This window comes from Pterocles gutturalis, unplaced genomic scaffold, assembly GCF_000699245.1.
Source record: "Pterocles gutturalis isolate BGI_N339 unplaced genomic scaffold, ASM69924v1 scaffold18082, whole genome shotgun sequence".
Taxonomy (NCBI): Eukaryota; Metazoa; Chordata; class Aves; order Pterocliformes; family Pteroclidae; genus Pterocles; species Pterocles gutturalis.
Window position 1 is genome coordinate 6,489 of NW_010115773.1, and position 17,625 is coordinate 24,113.

General features: G+C 49.0%; 1 protein-coding gene across 1 annotated transcript; it reads right to left on the reverse strand.

The window, feature by feature from the left end:
• Positions 1 to 3,233: 3,233 nt before the first annotated feature.
• Positions 3,234 to 15,747, reverse strand: DLST (dihydrolipoamide S-succinyltransferase (E2 component of 2-oxo-glutarate complex); the record flags this gene model as incomplete). The annotated part of the gene is made up of 14 exons (XM_010075311.1): positions 3,234 to 3,940; positions 4,448 to 4,615; positions 5,154 to 5,237; positions 6,082 to 6,155; positions 6,737 to 6,867; positions 8,704 to 8,801; positions 9,416 to 9,501; positions 9,790 to 9,945; positions 10,445 to 10,556; positions 11,692 to 11,747; positions 12,127 to 12,201; positions 12,543 to 12,598; positions 14,341 to 14,389; positions 15,714 to 15,747. Coding segments are annotated over 14 exons (1,314 nt in total), but the record flags the coding sequence as incomplete, so codon positions are not given.
• Between the last annotated feature and the right edge of the window lie 1,878 nt (positions 15,748 to 17,625).

The window sequence follows — 17,625 nt, forward strand, 5'->3', positions numbered from 1 at the left end:
GCAGGCTCTCCTTCCTGCAGGGAGCTGGGCACAGCCACTGTCCCTGGCACTCCTTGACCACAGGTGGCCCTGGCAGATGTCCTTGCCAATGGAAGTTTGCCTGCAAGGGCTGCCCGAGGGTGGGGGGGGTATGCATGAAGCTTGTGCAGCCTTAAATGTTCTATCTCTGCTTGTGTTTGTTGGCATCTCTGAGAGGAGGCTGCGGTCTGGGCCAGGCTCTCTTCTCTATGTCCTTCCTGGTGGGAAAGGGAGCCCAGGTGCCTACCCCCCGGGGACAGGCCATGCTCCCCTTCTGGGGCATCCCTCCCTATATTTTTTGTCTCTGCTGCTACCACAGTGATCCCCTGCCCTGTTACTTTTTGTGTCTTCCAAGTGCATCTCCTGGGGGTCCCGCTGGCTGATGCCAAAGCCTGGGGTCTGTGCCTGTCCCTGGCTGCATGTGTGTGTGGGTAACGCCTGCTGCGCGGTGAGACAGGAGGGAGCCCTCTGCTCTTCTCCCCCTCTGAAAAAAGAATAAACTACTCATTATCACTTGCAGAAGTGTCCTTTTGTTTCTGAGCTGGAGCAGGGAGACCTGGGCTGAACAAAGGAAGGCCCCAAATCTGTCTGAAACCTGTCTGGGAGCCCTGGATTAGCATCACCCAGCAGGTGCTGGCAGGCGACCAGCACAAAGGTGGCACCAAGTGCCTGGCCTTCTCCCCTTGTGCCCCTGCCTGCCTCACCGCCTCTTGGATCTGCAGAGCCATGTGGCTGCAGCTCAGAAGTGGGAAAATGCACAGAGTGCCTGTGTTTTCTTCTAGCCTTGACTTTATCGTCGTTACCCATTCTGGCACCAGCCTCCCGTGCCTGGGGACTCCTTTCTCCTGGCAGGACAGCAGCCCCCCTGCCCTTGTTCTTATGCTTTGAATATGGTCATTCATGGTACAACAAACAGCAAGGGTTTAAAGGGATGAACTCTGAGAACCAGCCCTGATGGAAGGAGGATAAGAGTAAATACAAACCAGGATGGAACAAAAAAAGAAGCATGAATAAAAGGTGTCAGCTAGCAGCCCAAGGCAGAAGCTGCTGTGCTCATTTGTGCAAGTCAAAGCCATGGGCTGACTGATGAGCAAGCAATGGCAGCAGTGTAATTTTGGCCTTCCTCTCCCAGCGCTCCCTCCCATTGCTCCCTTCTGCCCAGCAGTAACGATTTAATGGCACGAGCCAAACTTTTCTGTGGCTAGCTGGTTCCAGCTCCTGCCTGCCACCAGCAGTACCACGCTGCTCCTTGCTGCTCGTCCACCAGAGGGAAGCAGAGCCCGGGAGAAAACCATCTCCCCGCCCCACCCCAGCAAAGGCAGGGACCCGTCAGAGGCTGTACAGAAGCAGGAGGACTTGCCAAGGATCTGACCACTAATGCCAGAACGGGCCAGATGCCAGGAGCAGCTAAGCCTGGGGCTTTTCCTCTCTTCGGCAGCCTGCACTGGCTGAACCTTCCCGTAGCAGGCTCTGCCTTTGGCCACCAGCCTCCTACTCTGGGGATTTGGGGGAGGTTCAGCCACAGCATGGCTTCTTGCAACAAAGATCACCCAGGAGGGTCAAAAAAGGAAGCTTCAGACGCAGCAGCTGCACAACCCTCCTACAGCAAGCCCCAACAGGGCAAATGAAATAAAGCAGTTTGTGGCTGCATCATTTTAAGAGCTTGACTGTACATTCACTCCCTGGATAGTTCAAAGGCCTCATTTATTGTGGCTACAGACAGAATACAGGCATTGCCCTTCCCCAGGTTCAGGTACAAAGTCAAGGGGGGGCCCTCTGTATCCTAAACCAGCATGGGGGACCGGGTGCTAGCAGTATTTTTCATCAGAACCTTCCCTTCCATTCATTTTAATTGTGCAAGAGCAGCCAGACTCTTTGCCCTTCCTTTACAGCACAGGGAAAGGGTTTTTCCTCTCTCTCTCTTCCTACCCTTCTACCTCAACCACAGTCAGAGGAAAGCTGGCTCCCTGCACAGGTTTGTTCATAGCTGCCAGGAAGCTGCAGGAACCAGTACTAGGAACCGCTTTCCCTTTTGTCAGCATGTCAGCTGTGACTGCAATCGTTTTCTGTCAAAAGGGGCTGCCTTCTTCACTCGTAGTTGGGAACAGCAAACCATTCTCTGAAGTTGATGTCAGAGCTGGAAAAACCCTGCCATGATCCAGGAACAATTTCATATTGTTCCAACAGGGACAGCTCCTTGGGGAAATGCTCTCAGCACCACAGACAGCTTTCGCTTTACAGTTCTTTGATCTTGCCTCCTTCTTCCCTCTGCAACCCTTAACAGCCCTTCCCCACTTTCATGATTTACAACACTCCCCAAACCAGCTCTACACCTGTACTTTAAGAGCCTGGCCTAGTTCTCCCTCTGACACCGTGCCATTTAGTAAATAATGGGATTTCCTTGCCATCTGTAACAGTTCTGTTGGTAAACCACAAAAAGGATGACTTCAAGCCCTGAAAAACCTCATCTTTGCTGGGAAGAGCCAATTATGTGCCAAAGAGAGTTTGAGGATAGTAGAATTCACAGCCAGAGAAGCCTCAATTTAGTACCACTAGGGACGGGCTCAGCTCCCATTCCCTCTTTTCTCTCACCATCAGATAACAGGCTTCTTATGCTACACTGGGGATGCAACTCGTGCCCAAGTCCTCGCCCAGGAGCTGCTGCTCACCCCCTCAAGCACACCCCACCTCGCAGTCGTTGTCCAGTTTTATTTCATTTAAAATCTGCTGTGTTAAATATTTTAGTTACAAGTTCTGTGTAGAGGGTAACAGTAATAGACTCTGCAGGCACTAGCAACCCCCTCACTCCCCAATACATGTGTGCGCTATCAGATTAAGGACTGTCCCCCCTCCCCCCAAAACCAGCAGCCTTGGGCTGGGATATACATTACACTTCAAGACCTCGCCCTCCCCAGCTGTCTCTTTGCTGGTAGAGGGCCAAGCCCTCACACGCAGGAAGCCAGCAGTCAGATCCACCGTCAGTGAGCTGCGATTCAAGAACAGCTGCTGGGGGCTGGTTCTTACCCCCGTGTCAGGCATGTAATGGTGAAAGGGTTGTCCCCCCAGGAACAGTGCTACCTCCACAGAGATCACGGGCTCTGCCCACCCAGACATGAACATTCACACCATACTGACCAGGTTGGAGAGAGACAAATGATCTCCAAGGGAAATCAGGGGATGGCAGGGGGGCTGCCATCGCTGCATTCCTGTCTGTGGAGGGAGTGTAACTAGGGCACTGTCAGATGCATGACACCTACTTCAAATCCCTGCTCTGATCAAAATCTCTGCTGCAAGCGACCTGGGGGTGCCCAGACTGCACTTGCAAGGCAGATGAGTGCGAAATATTTTCGAGCAAAACAGAGAAAAAACAGTAGCCGCTCCCCTCCCTCCCAGGGACCTCAGTGCTAGGAAATAAAGCTGAATCCACCTTGGAGTGGCAGGGAAGGGTAGCCTAGCACAGCAGCAGCAAGCAGTTTCCACTGGTGTAGGACAAGCTAGAGGTGAGAGTTTGGTGCTGTGAGGGAGAGGATGCTATATACATGGCTCTGGAAAGGCAGTGCCATTCAGTGGTTGGCTGCTGCATAGCAATCCTCATGAGAAACTGAACCTTCGTTGAACAGAACAGGGAAGGAGGTAGGAGCTATCCCCACAATTCCCTCCGGGACAGCTCAAATCACAGCAGAGGGAGGGAGACTGGAATGACCCCTGCCAGTTCCTGAATGCCCTGCATCGCCCTTGCTGGTGCTGCGGCCCTGCCCTGGGTGGGTTGTGTGGGGGTATGGCTGCTCTACAGGTCGAGCAGCAGCACGCGGGGATCCTCCACCGCTGCCTTGATCTTGCGCAGGAAAGTCACTGCCTCTCTGCCGTCAATCAGACGGTGATCGTACGTCAGCGCCACGTACATCATGGGCCGCACCTCGATCTGAAGGGGAGGAATAAGGCAGGCATTAGTGAGGTCAGCTCTACTGCCTGCATGATGCCCTCCTGTGAATTCAGGGGAGACCTGGCTTTTTTCCTATCCTGAATCCAGGGCTCAGGGCCTTCTGGATGTATACTGTCTGGCAGGATTACCCACCCACACTCACCCACCTAGGCACTGACCACCAGCCAGGCTGGGTGCACATCACACAAGACTAGGTCCCTTTCCGGAGCTGTTCTCTACTGCAAAGGCTACAGCCTCCTCCTCTTCCTCACACCTAAGCAGATTATCCAGTTCTCCCCCTCACCGATAGGACAAGACCCCCTGCACACCTCAGGTAAGTACCAACGCCAGCAAAGCTGCCCTACACCCACTAGTCTCTGGTCCTCCTTCCCAGCAAAGCCTTTTAGAAGCTGACACCAACCCCCTGTAAAAGCATATGGGCTATAGTCCTCATCTCGCTGAGCCCTCCCCTCTGTTCACTGAAACCTCTGATGCAGTTCCACCTACCTTGCCTCCCACAGCCACAGGCCTGTTGACGATGGCATGCATGCCTAAGATGGCAGACTGGGGTGGGTTAATGATAGGTGTCCCAAAGAGTGACCCAAAAACCCCTCCGTTGCTGATTGTGAAAGTGCCACCATCCATGTCTTCAATGGCCAGTTCATTTTTCCGTGCCTACAAGAAAAAGTAAGATCTTAGCCACACAGATCACAGAAGGCAAAGGACAAGGGTTTGGACGTTCACCTTCTCCAGGAATAAAACCTGAGGGCAAGAGCTTCACTTATTGATCTGTTCAGCTGAAAACCAGCACAAATTACTTGAAAATGCGACCTGTCTTTAGATCTGAACATTTACTGGCTTTAGGAAGGATTCTCTTGCCTTCACTTCCCACTCCAGCTTTTGCAGGAGACATCCACAGGGACTGCCAACCCAGTGCAGTTCAGCCTTGGCCTCTAAAGACAAAGGTGAAGACACATCATGTCACTAATTCATAGTTTGCAATCTTCTGGAAGGGCAGCAAGTCGATAGGCCTATCCTGTAAGGAACGGGTACAGCTACAGCTGTAACTGGATCACTCCTCACAGCACAACTCAGCATATTAGAGGTCAGAGATGACGACACAGAGGGACTGAATCAATTAATGCCTATCCAGCACCCCCAATTCTTCCCATTACTCCCAAGACTTTTCAGAAAAACCTCCAACTTTCCTTACCTTCTCTCCCAACTCGTAGATAGCACGCTCTATGTCAGCGAAGTTCATGTTTTCTACATTCCTAACAACAGGGACCACAAGACCCTAGGAAGAAGCAAAGTGCATGATCAGCAAATTCCCCACAGTGACAGACAGATAACTGTTATTGGGCAGGAGCCTGGCCTCAGCCCACAGCAGGTGGTTGGCAGAGCTGCCTCACACCCTGGCAGCCTGCCGGGAAACCTGGCACAACAGGCACCAAAGGCTGACACTGTAAATGTGACATCTTCTTTGCCTTTGTAAGCCCATGTCATAAAATCAACCAAGTCTGTCTGGATCCAGCTCCACATCCATAAAAACAGGTGAGGCACTGGGCAGAGTTCAGCTGCCACCTCCTTCCAGCTGTGAAGAGCAGAGTCCCTTTGTGCTGGACCTCCCCTGGACTTTGGGAGCAGTGACAGAACTTCAGTCCTGGCCAAACCTCTGCCTCGCAACAGAAACAACTAATTCAACATCTGTATGTCCATCCCATACTCTCTGTGGACAGAAACATCTCTTTGAAGCAGCAATGGGATTTTCAGAAATGGTGAGACAGCACAGCAGGGTTAGCCAAAGAACAGGACATGCAAAGCTTTTACTGTCTATGCCACATCCTCATGGCTCCATGAAAAAAAGGGTTTCCCTAACCCGGCCCCAGTCCTTAACCACTGAGTTCTATATTGACCTTGCTACTACACCTCCTAGTATAGCGGCAGAATATTCTCGGTCCTCCACCTTCTCCCAAAACCCATCTCAGCAGTCCACAACATATCAGATGTCTCATTTAGAAGATCAGTCCCATCAGTAAGTTTCTGCTACAGAGGAGCTCAAAGCTGAGTTGGCTCAGAGCATATGACCATCTCAGATGCGAGGCTGCAGGAACCATGGCCAAAGCATCTGAGGTACCTACCCGGGGAGTTGCTACAGCAACACTGATGTCCACATAGTCCCTGTACACAATCTCTTTGGTCGTGTCATCAATCACTAGAAGGAGAAAAAAGAGCTGTGTTACATAGGCAGTACCTAAGATCAAGGGCTCAAGAGGCCAGAAGTAGACACAAAATCATAACAACTTGCTCATCTCTAGCTTAAACATAACTCCAGAGAGGAATGAGCCCTCACCGCACATGTGGGAGAAGCATCAGGATAGACAGAAAGGAAACACAGTCCAGATAGGTCAGTCCGCCTCAGACATCCCCTTGGTTATTCTCCTCTTCTGGTTTTGAGCAAGCACCTGACACCCCCCCAGGAACTGCATCGCACCTACAGCAGCTACCCCTACACCAACCAGCAGGCTCTTCCCCCTGCGGGCTGTGTATGCATGGTCCCAGCCCCACCCCCGGCAACCCCTTCCTAACAGAGCCCCTCTTGGCAAGCTGTCCTCTACCTACCTAAGCAGCATTAGTAAAATCAGCTGCAGCACACTGACTGTCCCCACTTTTTCTGCATATTTGACGTGCTTGCCCAAGCTATTAGCCCTGGCACGGACTTGACTATCTGCTTTCCATCACTCTGCCACGTTCACTGGCGAGATGTGTAACTCACCAGAAAAGGCCACCGCTCACCTGCATTCACAACAGGCTGGTCCTGCAGAGCAAACGCTGCAGCTTTCACAAAAGCTGACATGAAACCAAGCTTCAGGTTGTGCTTTTTCAGGAAGGGATCCTTGTGTGTGGCTCTCATCTCCTGGATGTTACTGCAAAACACATGGTAATGCTGGTCAGCAGGGAGTACAAGAAAACTGTTCCCTCACTCCATAATAGACTTCAGTACCAGCCCCAAGGACTGCAAACCTGCACCACTGACTGGCAAACTCACCATCTGCTGAAAAATCCTTCAAATGTCACAGGTAAAATGGGCTGAGGGTGGCTCTAAGGACCCCACCAAAGGACCCAACAAGAACTGGTCCTGGACCACAAACTCAACAGGACAGAGTTAATCTGCTTGGCCCACATTGCCAAGCATAAAAGCAAGATGTGGCTCGGCATATTTCCTGCTTAGGCACCGACTCTCTGTAGACACCACTGCCAATACCAGCACAATACCACAGACAGCAGGTCCAGGTTTGGCTGGGACAGCCCTGCAAAAGTGAAAAAACAGGAAATGCCAAGAGCCGAAAATACGCACGTGGTGATCAAGGCAAAAGACTTCAACCATTGTGCAAGTCCAGCACCAGCCAGCATGACAATGCCTCCATACTCAACTCTTTGGCTCTGGGAGTTCAGTGAATGTGCAAGAAATCTTCCCAGGTGCTATGGCACTGGTCCACCCACCCACAACCCTCAACCAGACTAATCATGTTTCCCTGCTGCTTCTATTTATCAGAAATGAGGCCATTTACAAAAAGTCAACCAAGCTGTGGCTACTCCAGGCTAATACCAGATGCTGTGGAATTGCATGTTTCATTTCTGCCCCCTCTAGAGACCTTGAGTCTTTGAAGAGACAGTTTCAGCAAGGGGCAGGGGTGTCCATGGTTTAGTGTTTGTTTTCCTGTGCCTAACCTTGTTTAGGGGTAGGATTACCGCTCAAAGACATTAGTGCCTCCCAAGACACAAGGACTGCAGCAATGAGGACAAGATTTGCTATGAAACTGGCTCATTATGGCTTCCTCCTTTCAGACACTGACCCTCCGTGGGAAGCCGGAGGCCCCAGCGCAGACCCTCACCAGTCAACCTCACAGCAATCAATCCAAACCAGATTACCAGATGCAATGAGAGCCTGGGGCCAGTGTAAAGTGACACCTCAGTGAGCCTCTGAGAGGAGATAAAGCTGCAGCACTTCCCCTCCAATCAAGACTATTTTGCCAACCTTACTGTTCCGAGACCCAAATATTTACATGTTTTGTCTTAAGGAGCAGAATAGGATTTCACAAGGCAATTTGATTTGGGCACAATTTCCCCTTAATGCACTGTAACATAAGCTTCCCACCCTCCAAAGCCATTAGTGCGCTCAGTCCGTGGAAGTACTTGAGTCAGGAGACTCCCACCTGCCTGGAGGCGATGGGGAAGGATGTTAGCCTGTCTCTAGAAAGCTGCACCGTCCGACAGCAAGGGCCTCAGACATACATACAGCTCACCTGAAAGGCTGATGAGCCCTGGGGAACCACCTCATGGTAAGCTAAATATGCCCACCTCCATCAGCAGTAATCTGGTGGGGTGGCAGAAAGCAGATGCTTGATCTTGGTGTCTCCTAATAGCCACTATACATGTGACCCCAGCCACTCCTGCTCTTCTGCTCAACATCTACCAGTCCTCAAGCAAGAACCACACAGATGAGGAACCAGGTTGCCCCTTTTACAAGCAGCAACTCACGAGGAATGACAGGCCATTAGGAAGCTAGATAACCCTCACACCACAACACCAACATGGCCCTGATGAAGCTGTGCAGATGGTGGTACACACCTAAGAAAGAGGTTCCAGAAGACATGTTGCCAATCTCTCCAACAAAAATCAGCAAGGTCTTGGCTGCCATTTAAAGATGACTGCCTGCATCTATTTCTACTTGTAAAGGGAAAAAGAGGTCTGCTCCTCACCTCATATCAATCTCATTGAAAGTGGTCAGCATGGCACAAGTATTCTGAGCCTCTTTCAGCCGCTGAGCAATACGCTGACGCATCCTATTCATTTTCACCTGAAAATTAAAAAGACGTAAGCAGAAGCTGCCTCAACTCCATCCAAGGGGCAAAACGCAGGAGAAACTCAAAAAGCCCCTATTCTTGCCATCTGGTTGACTAGAAATGGATGCCTAGGGCCAAGGTTTTCACTCCAGGTCTCCCTGAGGAGCACAACAGAGCCCCTGAGGAGCTGATTTCACTATGGAGCTCCCCAGTTCAACACACAGTTTCCAGCATGAAGCTAATGTGAGAAAAGCAAGACTGCTAAGAAAGCGGGCTGCTCAACCATGTTCTCTTAAGAATGCGCAAGGCAGTTGCAGCAGCTTTCGTCCTTTGCCGAGGGCTTGTGGACAGACCAAACAGATCACACTGAGCCTTCTGTGCGCAGTCAGGAGAGTTCAAGACAAGACTTTTGCCTAGAAAAGACCTGTGTCAGACTGGACCTGGCTCTTCCTCCACCCCACCCCCAAGCAGTGCCCTCATGTAGAGCATTTCCTTATCTGTCACAGCCCCACCGAGCTGTGTGTGAACAGGTAGATATGGACACATCTGGAAAGCTCAAGGCTTATGCCAGAACAAGCTGTCACCCAGCAACAGAAGTGCTGGCAAGGCCCCTATTGCCGCAGCTTACCCTATGCTCTGATCTGGCACCTTTGCTGGGCACTGCCTCCCCGGGAGGGGCTGCCGCTGGGGCTGCAGCCGGCTTCACCGCAGACACTGAGGGTAAAGAACACATTAGTCAAAAAGGGAAGCCAGGGCTTGATTGCAATGCCCTGAGACAGAAAGCCCATTTGAACTCCTTGCTCAAGCAACACAGTGTGGAATCAGCCTTGAACTGGGCTGCGCAGGTGCCAGGCATAGCTAAGCAATCCAGTCTGGAGGATGCAGGGCAACAGTGTGGGGAGGCCTTCACCATAAACACCAGACCATTTGCTGTCTTCAACCTTACACACTCTCCCCAGGGAAGAGAGGCTTGAAAATAGGATAAAAAAGCTGTTGCCTCACCTGGTTTGCTGTCAATGGGCTGAACTGACACAGGCGGCACTGGTGGCATTGTAGTGGGAATTGGTGCTGCAGCAGGGGGAGGAGGAGCTGCAGCGACAGGTTCAGGGGCTGCAGGAGGAGGAGGGGCTGCTGCTGGTTTGGCCTTGGCAGGAGCAGCTGAAAGGCAAGGAAGAACCATGGTAAGGGCGACAGCCTCCACTGTCAGGGATCTCCAAGTCCAACCAACCTGATAAAAGTTAACCCTCTGGCAGAGTACGATTAGATTCTCAGCACTACTGGACTGATAGAAGCCACCACAAGAGGATCCCATGGTGAAAATGTTTTACTTATTGACACCCTAGATCTCCTCACTGTGCAAGAGACTGGGTGCTAAAGGGAAGACAGCAGAGAAGGGAGTTATATCATGAGAATTCTTAATTAATTTTAGCTTAGAGCTGTAGTCTCCTCCAGAGGGAGCAAAAGGAAAGTTCCATCCTCTGAAGAACTAAAATTATGCTTTTCTAACAGACAATAGAAGTACTTTTTTCCAGCCACAGAGGCAGATGGAGGAAACATTTATCCTCTCTCAGGATCCCTCTAAATGCCTTGCTTCCACCTTCAGAAAAAGATTTGTGGAAACAGGAAGGCCTGTGCAAGTTATACATGCCTGACTTACCTCCAGTTTTCCTGAGTTTGAACAGAGGTGTCCCCCCTTCCACTTTGCCACCATCAGGTACCAGAAGGGCTTCAATCACACCAGCTGCTGGGGCTGGAACTTGCACTGATGTCTGCAAAAAGGAAAATCAGTGAAATTCTCCCAAACACTGGATGGAGAAAAAGCGCCCAAGAGAAGATGCCAATACGTGCAGATACACATTGTAATTTGGCACAGACAGCAACTTTGTCTTGCACCATCTGCAACAGTTTTCACACCCTCAACCTGGATTTTGTGCCAATACTTGGAAGTTTTAGAAGATGCTGGCAGTGTAACATATAGCCTGATCTCGCTTCTCCAGGGTACAGTCAAGAACTGACCCGCTGCCAGCATTTTTCTGACAGTAACCCCAGAAGCACAACTTGGTAGGGAGTTTTAGCAGGAACTTCAAAGCTTAAGAGCAATTTAAGAAGGGAGTAAACCTAAAGACTAAATTTAAAACTATCTGAAGACATCCTATGGCTCTGCAGATTTCTCCTCTGTTTAAACAGAAACAGGTTTTGAAGCTTAGAGCACCAAAATATGAGGAGCATCTCCCATATAAGGACAGGCTGAGAGAGTTGGGATTGTTCAGCCTGGAGAAGAGAAGGCTCTGGGGAGACCTTATAGCAGCCTTCCAGTACCTGAAAGGGGCCTACAGGAGAGGTGGTGAGGCACTCTTTATCAGGGAGTGTAGTGACAGGAGGAGGGGTAATGGTTTTAAGTTGAAAGAGGGTAGATTTAGATTGGATATCAGGAAGACATTTTTTACTGTGAGGGTGGTGAGGCACTGGAACAGGTTGTCCAGAGAAGCTGTGGATGCCCCATCCCTGGAGGTGTTCAAGGCCAGGCTGGATGAGGCTTTGAGCAACCTGGTCTAGTGGAAGGTGTCCCTGCCCATGGCAGGGGGGTTGGAACTAGGTGATCTTTAAGGTCCCTTCCAACCCAAACCATTCTACAATTCTATGAAACTGGAAGGAGGAGCACAATTGCAGCTCCAACAAGCATCAGCACTACTGATGCTTAATCAAATGTATGAGGAAGGAAGAGTCATCAAAGAACTCTCACGGCACAGCCAGCTTTCGTACTAGGTGAGAAAAACTCTTCTCCATGAAGGGAGCAGGAGACACAGGCAGAGCCTGCAGGCTCTAGGAACTCTTAATCAGAGGGGAGACATACAAGGTACCTGCTATGGAACTAGAAAAAGTTTTGGTACAGAAAACTCCTACCTTGTCTGTTTCAATCTCACACACCACTTCATCTTCCGCCACTGTGTCTCCAACAGCTGAATGATAGATATGAAGACCACTGTGAGGAGAGAGGTGTGCTCCGGCCTCCCGTCTTAACCCACTAACTCAGAATTTTCTCACCCACTTCTCCACAACTTCTAAAGAAAAGTCTAGCTCAAACAATCAGTCTACTGTACAGTCAGAGTCTGATTCCAGTTGCAACATCACCCTTCACCCAACATCACTCACTACAGGGAGGTACCAAGGCAGTAACTGGAATCCTTACCCCTTAGGAGAACTGCAGTTAACTGCCTCATTTGTCACAGACTGAAAGGCACAGAGCAGGCTGTCAGCCCGTGAACTACAAACCATCCCTGAGCCGTTCAGTGCAGCTACAATGGTACTGAGAATTTCAGGGAAGAGGCAACTGCTTACCTTTCTCCCACCTGACATCTCCTTCTGTGACTGACTCTGCAAAGGCGGGTGTGTTCACCGTAACCACATCATCCCCTGTGAGAGAGACAGACAAACTTGAATGCATTCAGACCTCAAAACTTACAGCACTGCTTCATTCTTGTCATCAGGACTCTACTAGGGGGAGGGGGATATGGTGCCTTCTTCTTGCTTAAACACTGACTAACGTTTAAACACATTCCCATCTGACTGAAAGTCACATTGTGACAGGAATGCTAGACAAAATCTTTAGGGCCCCAGGATATACACCCTCAGCCATCCGTCAAGGTGGGACAGCGGTGGGCCCAGACCGAGGACGGAAGAGGTAGCTTCAGCTGTTGTCAGGACAGCAACAGGTAGCATAAGAGCATCCTGCTGACACCTGACTTTTTACTTACTACGTACTGCAGTGGTTCTGAAGTAACGGACAGTGAAGACACTGGAGCTATTTACTCTGCAGAAAGAGAAAGATATGAACACACAAGTACGTTCCTGTGCAGGCTGTCAGCACCAAGCTCAAGTACAGAATTTACATTTAGAATTATAAATGGTTTGGGTTGGAAGCGACCTTAAAGTTGATAATCGAATTCCACCCCCCCTGCCATGGGCAGGGACACCTCCCACTAGACTAGGTTGCTCAAAGCCTCATCCAGCCTGGCCTTGAACACCTCCAGGAATGGGGCATCCACAGCTTCTCTGGACAACCTGTTCCAGTGCCTCACTACTCTCACAGTAAAAAATTTCTTCCTAATATCTAGTCTAAATCTACCCTCTTCCAGTTTAAATCCATTACCCCTCATCCTGTTGCTACATGCCCTTGTAAAAAGTCCCTCCTCATCTCTCCTGTAGGCCCCCTTCAGGTACTGGAAGGCTGCTATAAGGTCCCCCCGGAGCCTTCTCCAGGCTGAACAACCCCAACTCTCTCAGCCTGTCCTCACAGGGGAGGTGCTCCAGCCCTCTGATCATCTTTGTTGCCCTCCTCTGGATCCACTCCAACAGCTCGACATCCTTCTTGCATTGGGGGGCCCAGACGTGGACACAGTACTGCAGGTGGGGCCTCACGAGAGCAGAGTAGAGGGGCAGAATCACCTCCCTCGAACTGCTGGCCACGTTTCTTTTGATGCAGCCCAGGATCCCACTGGTCTTCTGGGCCGCAAGTGCGCACTGCCGGCTCATGTTTGGTTTTTCATCTATTGACACCCCCAAATCCTTCTCCTCAGAGCTGCTTAACTGATCTGAAAGGCTGCTCAGCTGTTCACATGTATTTGTTCCAAGGGACTCCTACTTACTGTTCAAGCTGCAAAATCCCATTAAGAAAGGCAACATTACAGCTTCCCATCACTAATGCTCTCACAAACTCAGTGAGAACAGACATTTATGAAATTTTAATTTAGGGAGACAACCCAACAGAAGCCCTGTGCTTTAAATACCGATAAAAGGCTGACCTAGCCAGCCGACCCTACATCCAAAACTAGTGCCGTAACCATTTTTTACCTCCAGACCAGGACTGTCATCTCTACAGAAGTTGCTAGATTGCTCCAAAGAAAGAGAAAGCACCATAAATTACCTACGGCAACACAACCAAGAGACAGCTGCTTCTCTCCACCATGTCCCTTCCCAGGGAGGTGGCAATCCCAAGCATTCCAAAGGATGTTTTTTATACTTACTGACACCACATTTGTAAACCCGAAGCAAATGTGCTTTAGCATTTCCTCTAATACAGACTACTTGGTGCAAACAGTCCAGCATTTCAGTCTTTTATGGATGTGCTCTTAAGGTTATTTCCCCAAGTACGTTTTTACAAGACCAACTCAGCAACGCAAACCTTGCCATACAAACAATAGCTCCCAGAACCACCCCACTTCTCCTGACAGACATTCTACCAGAAGGCCACCATAGAGCAATCAAGACTTCTAGTCAGATAATCAAAGAGTAGAGATCCATTTATCACCAGTCTCCTCATTCCTGTCCCTTCCCTGCCTCGGTATCTGGTTCCAAAGAAAGCTTAGTTTCTTTAAGCATGCCACAGCTCCTGAGCTACAAAACCTCAATTTTGTTAGGGCTAGCTCCACACTCCTAAGATGTGCACAGGGATTTTATGACAGCCATCCATACTCTGCCTCCCAGTCCCCGTATCTTATTAGGGCTACAGCAGCCCCAACATCTCCACGTCACAGTTTTTCTGAGGATACTTACACAAGCTTCCTGCTGTTGGTGTGAGCCAGTCCCTGTCTCGCAGCCACACCTGTGAATGAGAACAGTGTTACCCCACAAGAACGTTATCCAGCCATCCAGCCCTCAAGTGTCTGTGTCAGGTAAAAAGAGTGCACCCTGAAAGAAGCCTGGGACTAAGTGGGGAATACAGCCATATCGAGACACCTCAGTGCCAGCCAACCTGCACAGAGCTTGGCAAGAACCGTGGTCTTTTCTTCATTTAGATTTATGGGATGGGAAAAAATAATTCTATCTTGATCTCAAACATAATAGGGAAAATTTTGAAGAGGGTAAACAAAGCAGCAGCTACCACAGTCATAACAAAACCAGGAAACAGCTAGGAGGGACACCTGCAGGACTGCTAAAACCTCCATTGCAGCTGAGTTATCGCCATCAATGCAAAAAGGTTCCTAATAGGAGGAAGGCTTCAGTCCCCTAAGAGGCACCCTCAGGAAGCCTCAGTCACACAGACATGTCACGAAAAACAGAATGAAAACAGGGTGTAGGACAGAGTAGTAAGCCACGATCATCCCTCTTCTCTGTCCGACCCCTAGCCCAAAAACACTTCTTTTCCAAAACTCACTGAAGGGAGGTACTTGCATAACTTCTCAGTTTCACATACCTCACTGTCCCCTTCCCACACTGCTCATATGCCCTGACACTGCAATTTTTATTATGCACTAAACTCCTGTCCTTTATCTCTTTCAGAGCACTGGACAGTTTTCCAGACTGATCTTGAAGAGAGTCAGCGTAGCAACTGGAGAACATAATTATCTCCATTACACAATGCCAGAAGGAAGAACCATTTCTGCACTTTATTTTTTAAAGAAGTGGTACAATTTTGACACCATCCTCTACTAAAGAGCTGACACTGTAACTCTAGAAAGCGGAAAAGGTAAGCAGTTTTAACTGGCTTCTCAAAGCAGAATCAGAAGTGAGTGATGTAATGCTATATAAACACAGTACAGCTGGAAAAAACAGAGCTCTGGGAAAATCCAGTTTAAGCACTGAAGAGTTCACAGGCATACTAGACTTAACATATCAATTAGCATTCACCCATCATTTTTAAAGGAGTTTATTAGAGAGCTAGGCTCTGCAACAGCATGTGTTCCAAGCACTGCAATGCTTGAAATAAACCATGCTGCTGCTGTGAAATCTTCACCAGGGCCAAATGGATAGGGCAGTGTGGACATTAGGCAAGGGAGGCACTCACAGGGAAACACAGATCATTTCGCCAATTGTTTCTTCATTACATGATTGACAGAAATAAACCCAAATAAAACCTATTACCACCTTCCATAATCAGTTCCATTCTCTCTAGGTAGGTTGAAATGAAATAAAAGCGTAAGACTCACCAGACAGAGAGCATCTTGCCAGAGTACAGTTCCCCTGTCAGGAAGAAGAGGAACTATCAGTATTGCAAAAAGACAGACCCACCCTAGGACTTTGGTTTTCCCACAAGACCTGGATCAGAGATGGGGCCCACCATTCCCATGCTCCAGACTGCAGGCATGCTACTTCCCCATACTGTGCAAGCGTGGGAGATGGCAAGAGCATCTACACCCTTCCCTTTGCTTTGTCTCCTTCCAGGATGCTTTCCTGCAGAGTGATGTTAAAACTGATGTGCTTGGTTTTCAATTGTGGCTCCAGCTGTTTTGACCTTCTCATGCACACACTCCTCTTTAAGAAGGAAGAGATTTCTAAAGACTCATTCACTAAAACTTGATATGAATGAGAAGGTCAAGGGTAGCTACTGGGAACGATGAAAAAACATCCCATGATGCTTACTCTTACAGTCATGAATGCAGCATCTGGGTTTAGTTGGTTTAAGGCTAGGGAGCCTTTGAACTCCAGAAGGCCAGAATTTCCCTCGGTGGCAGAATTTCTACTGCCTTCAGTGAGCCAGGAATTCCACCTTCTGGTGATGTTTCACTTCACAGCCACATAATCATTGACCACACTTCTAGCTCAGCATAACATTTCTCAAAAGTAAAAGACATTTCAAGGTATTCCAGTTACTTTCCTTATTGTTACTGTGTATTTCTCTAGCATAGAACCTGTGTATCTGGAGAACCTAAGAACTCTTCAAAAGCTATAGGAAAATACCACAGTAGCCATGACTAAATGCAGTTGACTGGTTTGGAACAACAGCTACTGAAGAGCTCAAATCACCCTTATTCAGCAGCTAAGGTAAGAGGTAAAAATTTGATTTCATTCACATCTTCAGTGTCTGAAGAGAAGTTTGCATATAAGCTCTGATTTCAGCTTCCCCAGAGCAAACAAGATGGGATACAACTGATCTTAAATATCAAAGCTGTGTGTAATAAGACAACATAGATATCAAGGGCCAAAGAGATACTTAAGCTTGTTACACCATCTACAGGACTGAGCTCTGTAGCATGCAAAAATGCATGCAGTGAACCCTTCATATCATCAAAACTACTAACAGGCCTGGAATCCACCTTGCCAGTTTAATTATCCAAATTTACTGATAGATTTGGGTTCTCAGATATTGATGCACAGCCAACTCGGTGATCAATGGGCTGTTCAAGAGGGTTACGATGAGCAGTGCCGAAGATGCAGGCAGCCAGGCTGACTTGCTGCTAAGCCAGCCTGTGTTTGGCAGAGCCCAGGAGCTCCAGCACAGCACCATGCAGCTACCCTGCTTGCTGGCCCACTGCAGGGACCCATGGTCCTGCAACACCAGGCTCCAGCAGGGCCTGCTGAAGCCCCTGACCCAGGTCTGGCTGTGGAAAGGGAAAGCAGGGAGCACCATACACATTTTGCAGAGTTACTGTGAATGATACAAAGTTTAATCTTGGTGCAGCACTGGGCCCCTGCTAACTCAGATCTGGTTCGGGCAGAGCCAGCCCTAAGCTGGGATCAGCAAGACAAACTTCAACTTAAATCCACTTGGTCAGGCATCTAAAGCACCATGATCCCCAAAACACACATTAGTTCCCATATTGATCAAATTCTTCCCACTTTCTATAGTGTCCCAGATAATATGAAGTCAATCACAAAACAACAAACAACCTGAACCTGCCCATTAATGTTTTTCTGGGTGCTTTATAAAAAAAAGTGGTAAAGATATTCCTAGCATTCCAGACAATAACTTGTTAAGAAATACTTACTGCCCCAGACTAAGGCAGAAAGAGACTAGTTTACTCGCTCAGGGTCAGTTTACTGTAAGGTTACAAAAAAAAAAAAAGTTTAGAAGGCCTGTCCTAAAATAAGTGGTTGTGAGCAACCACATCTGCTTTAGGT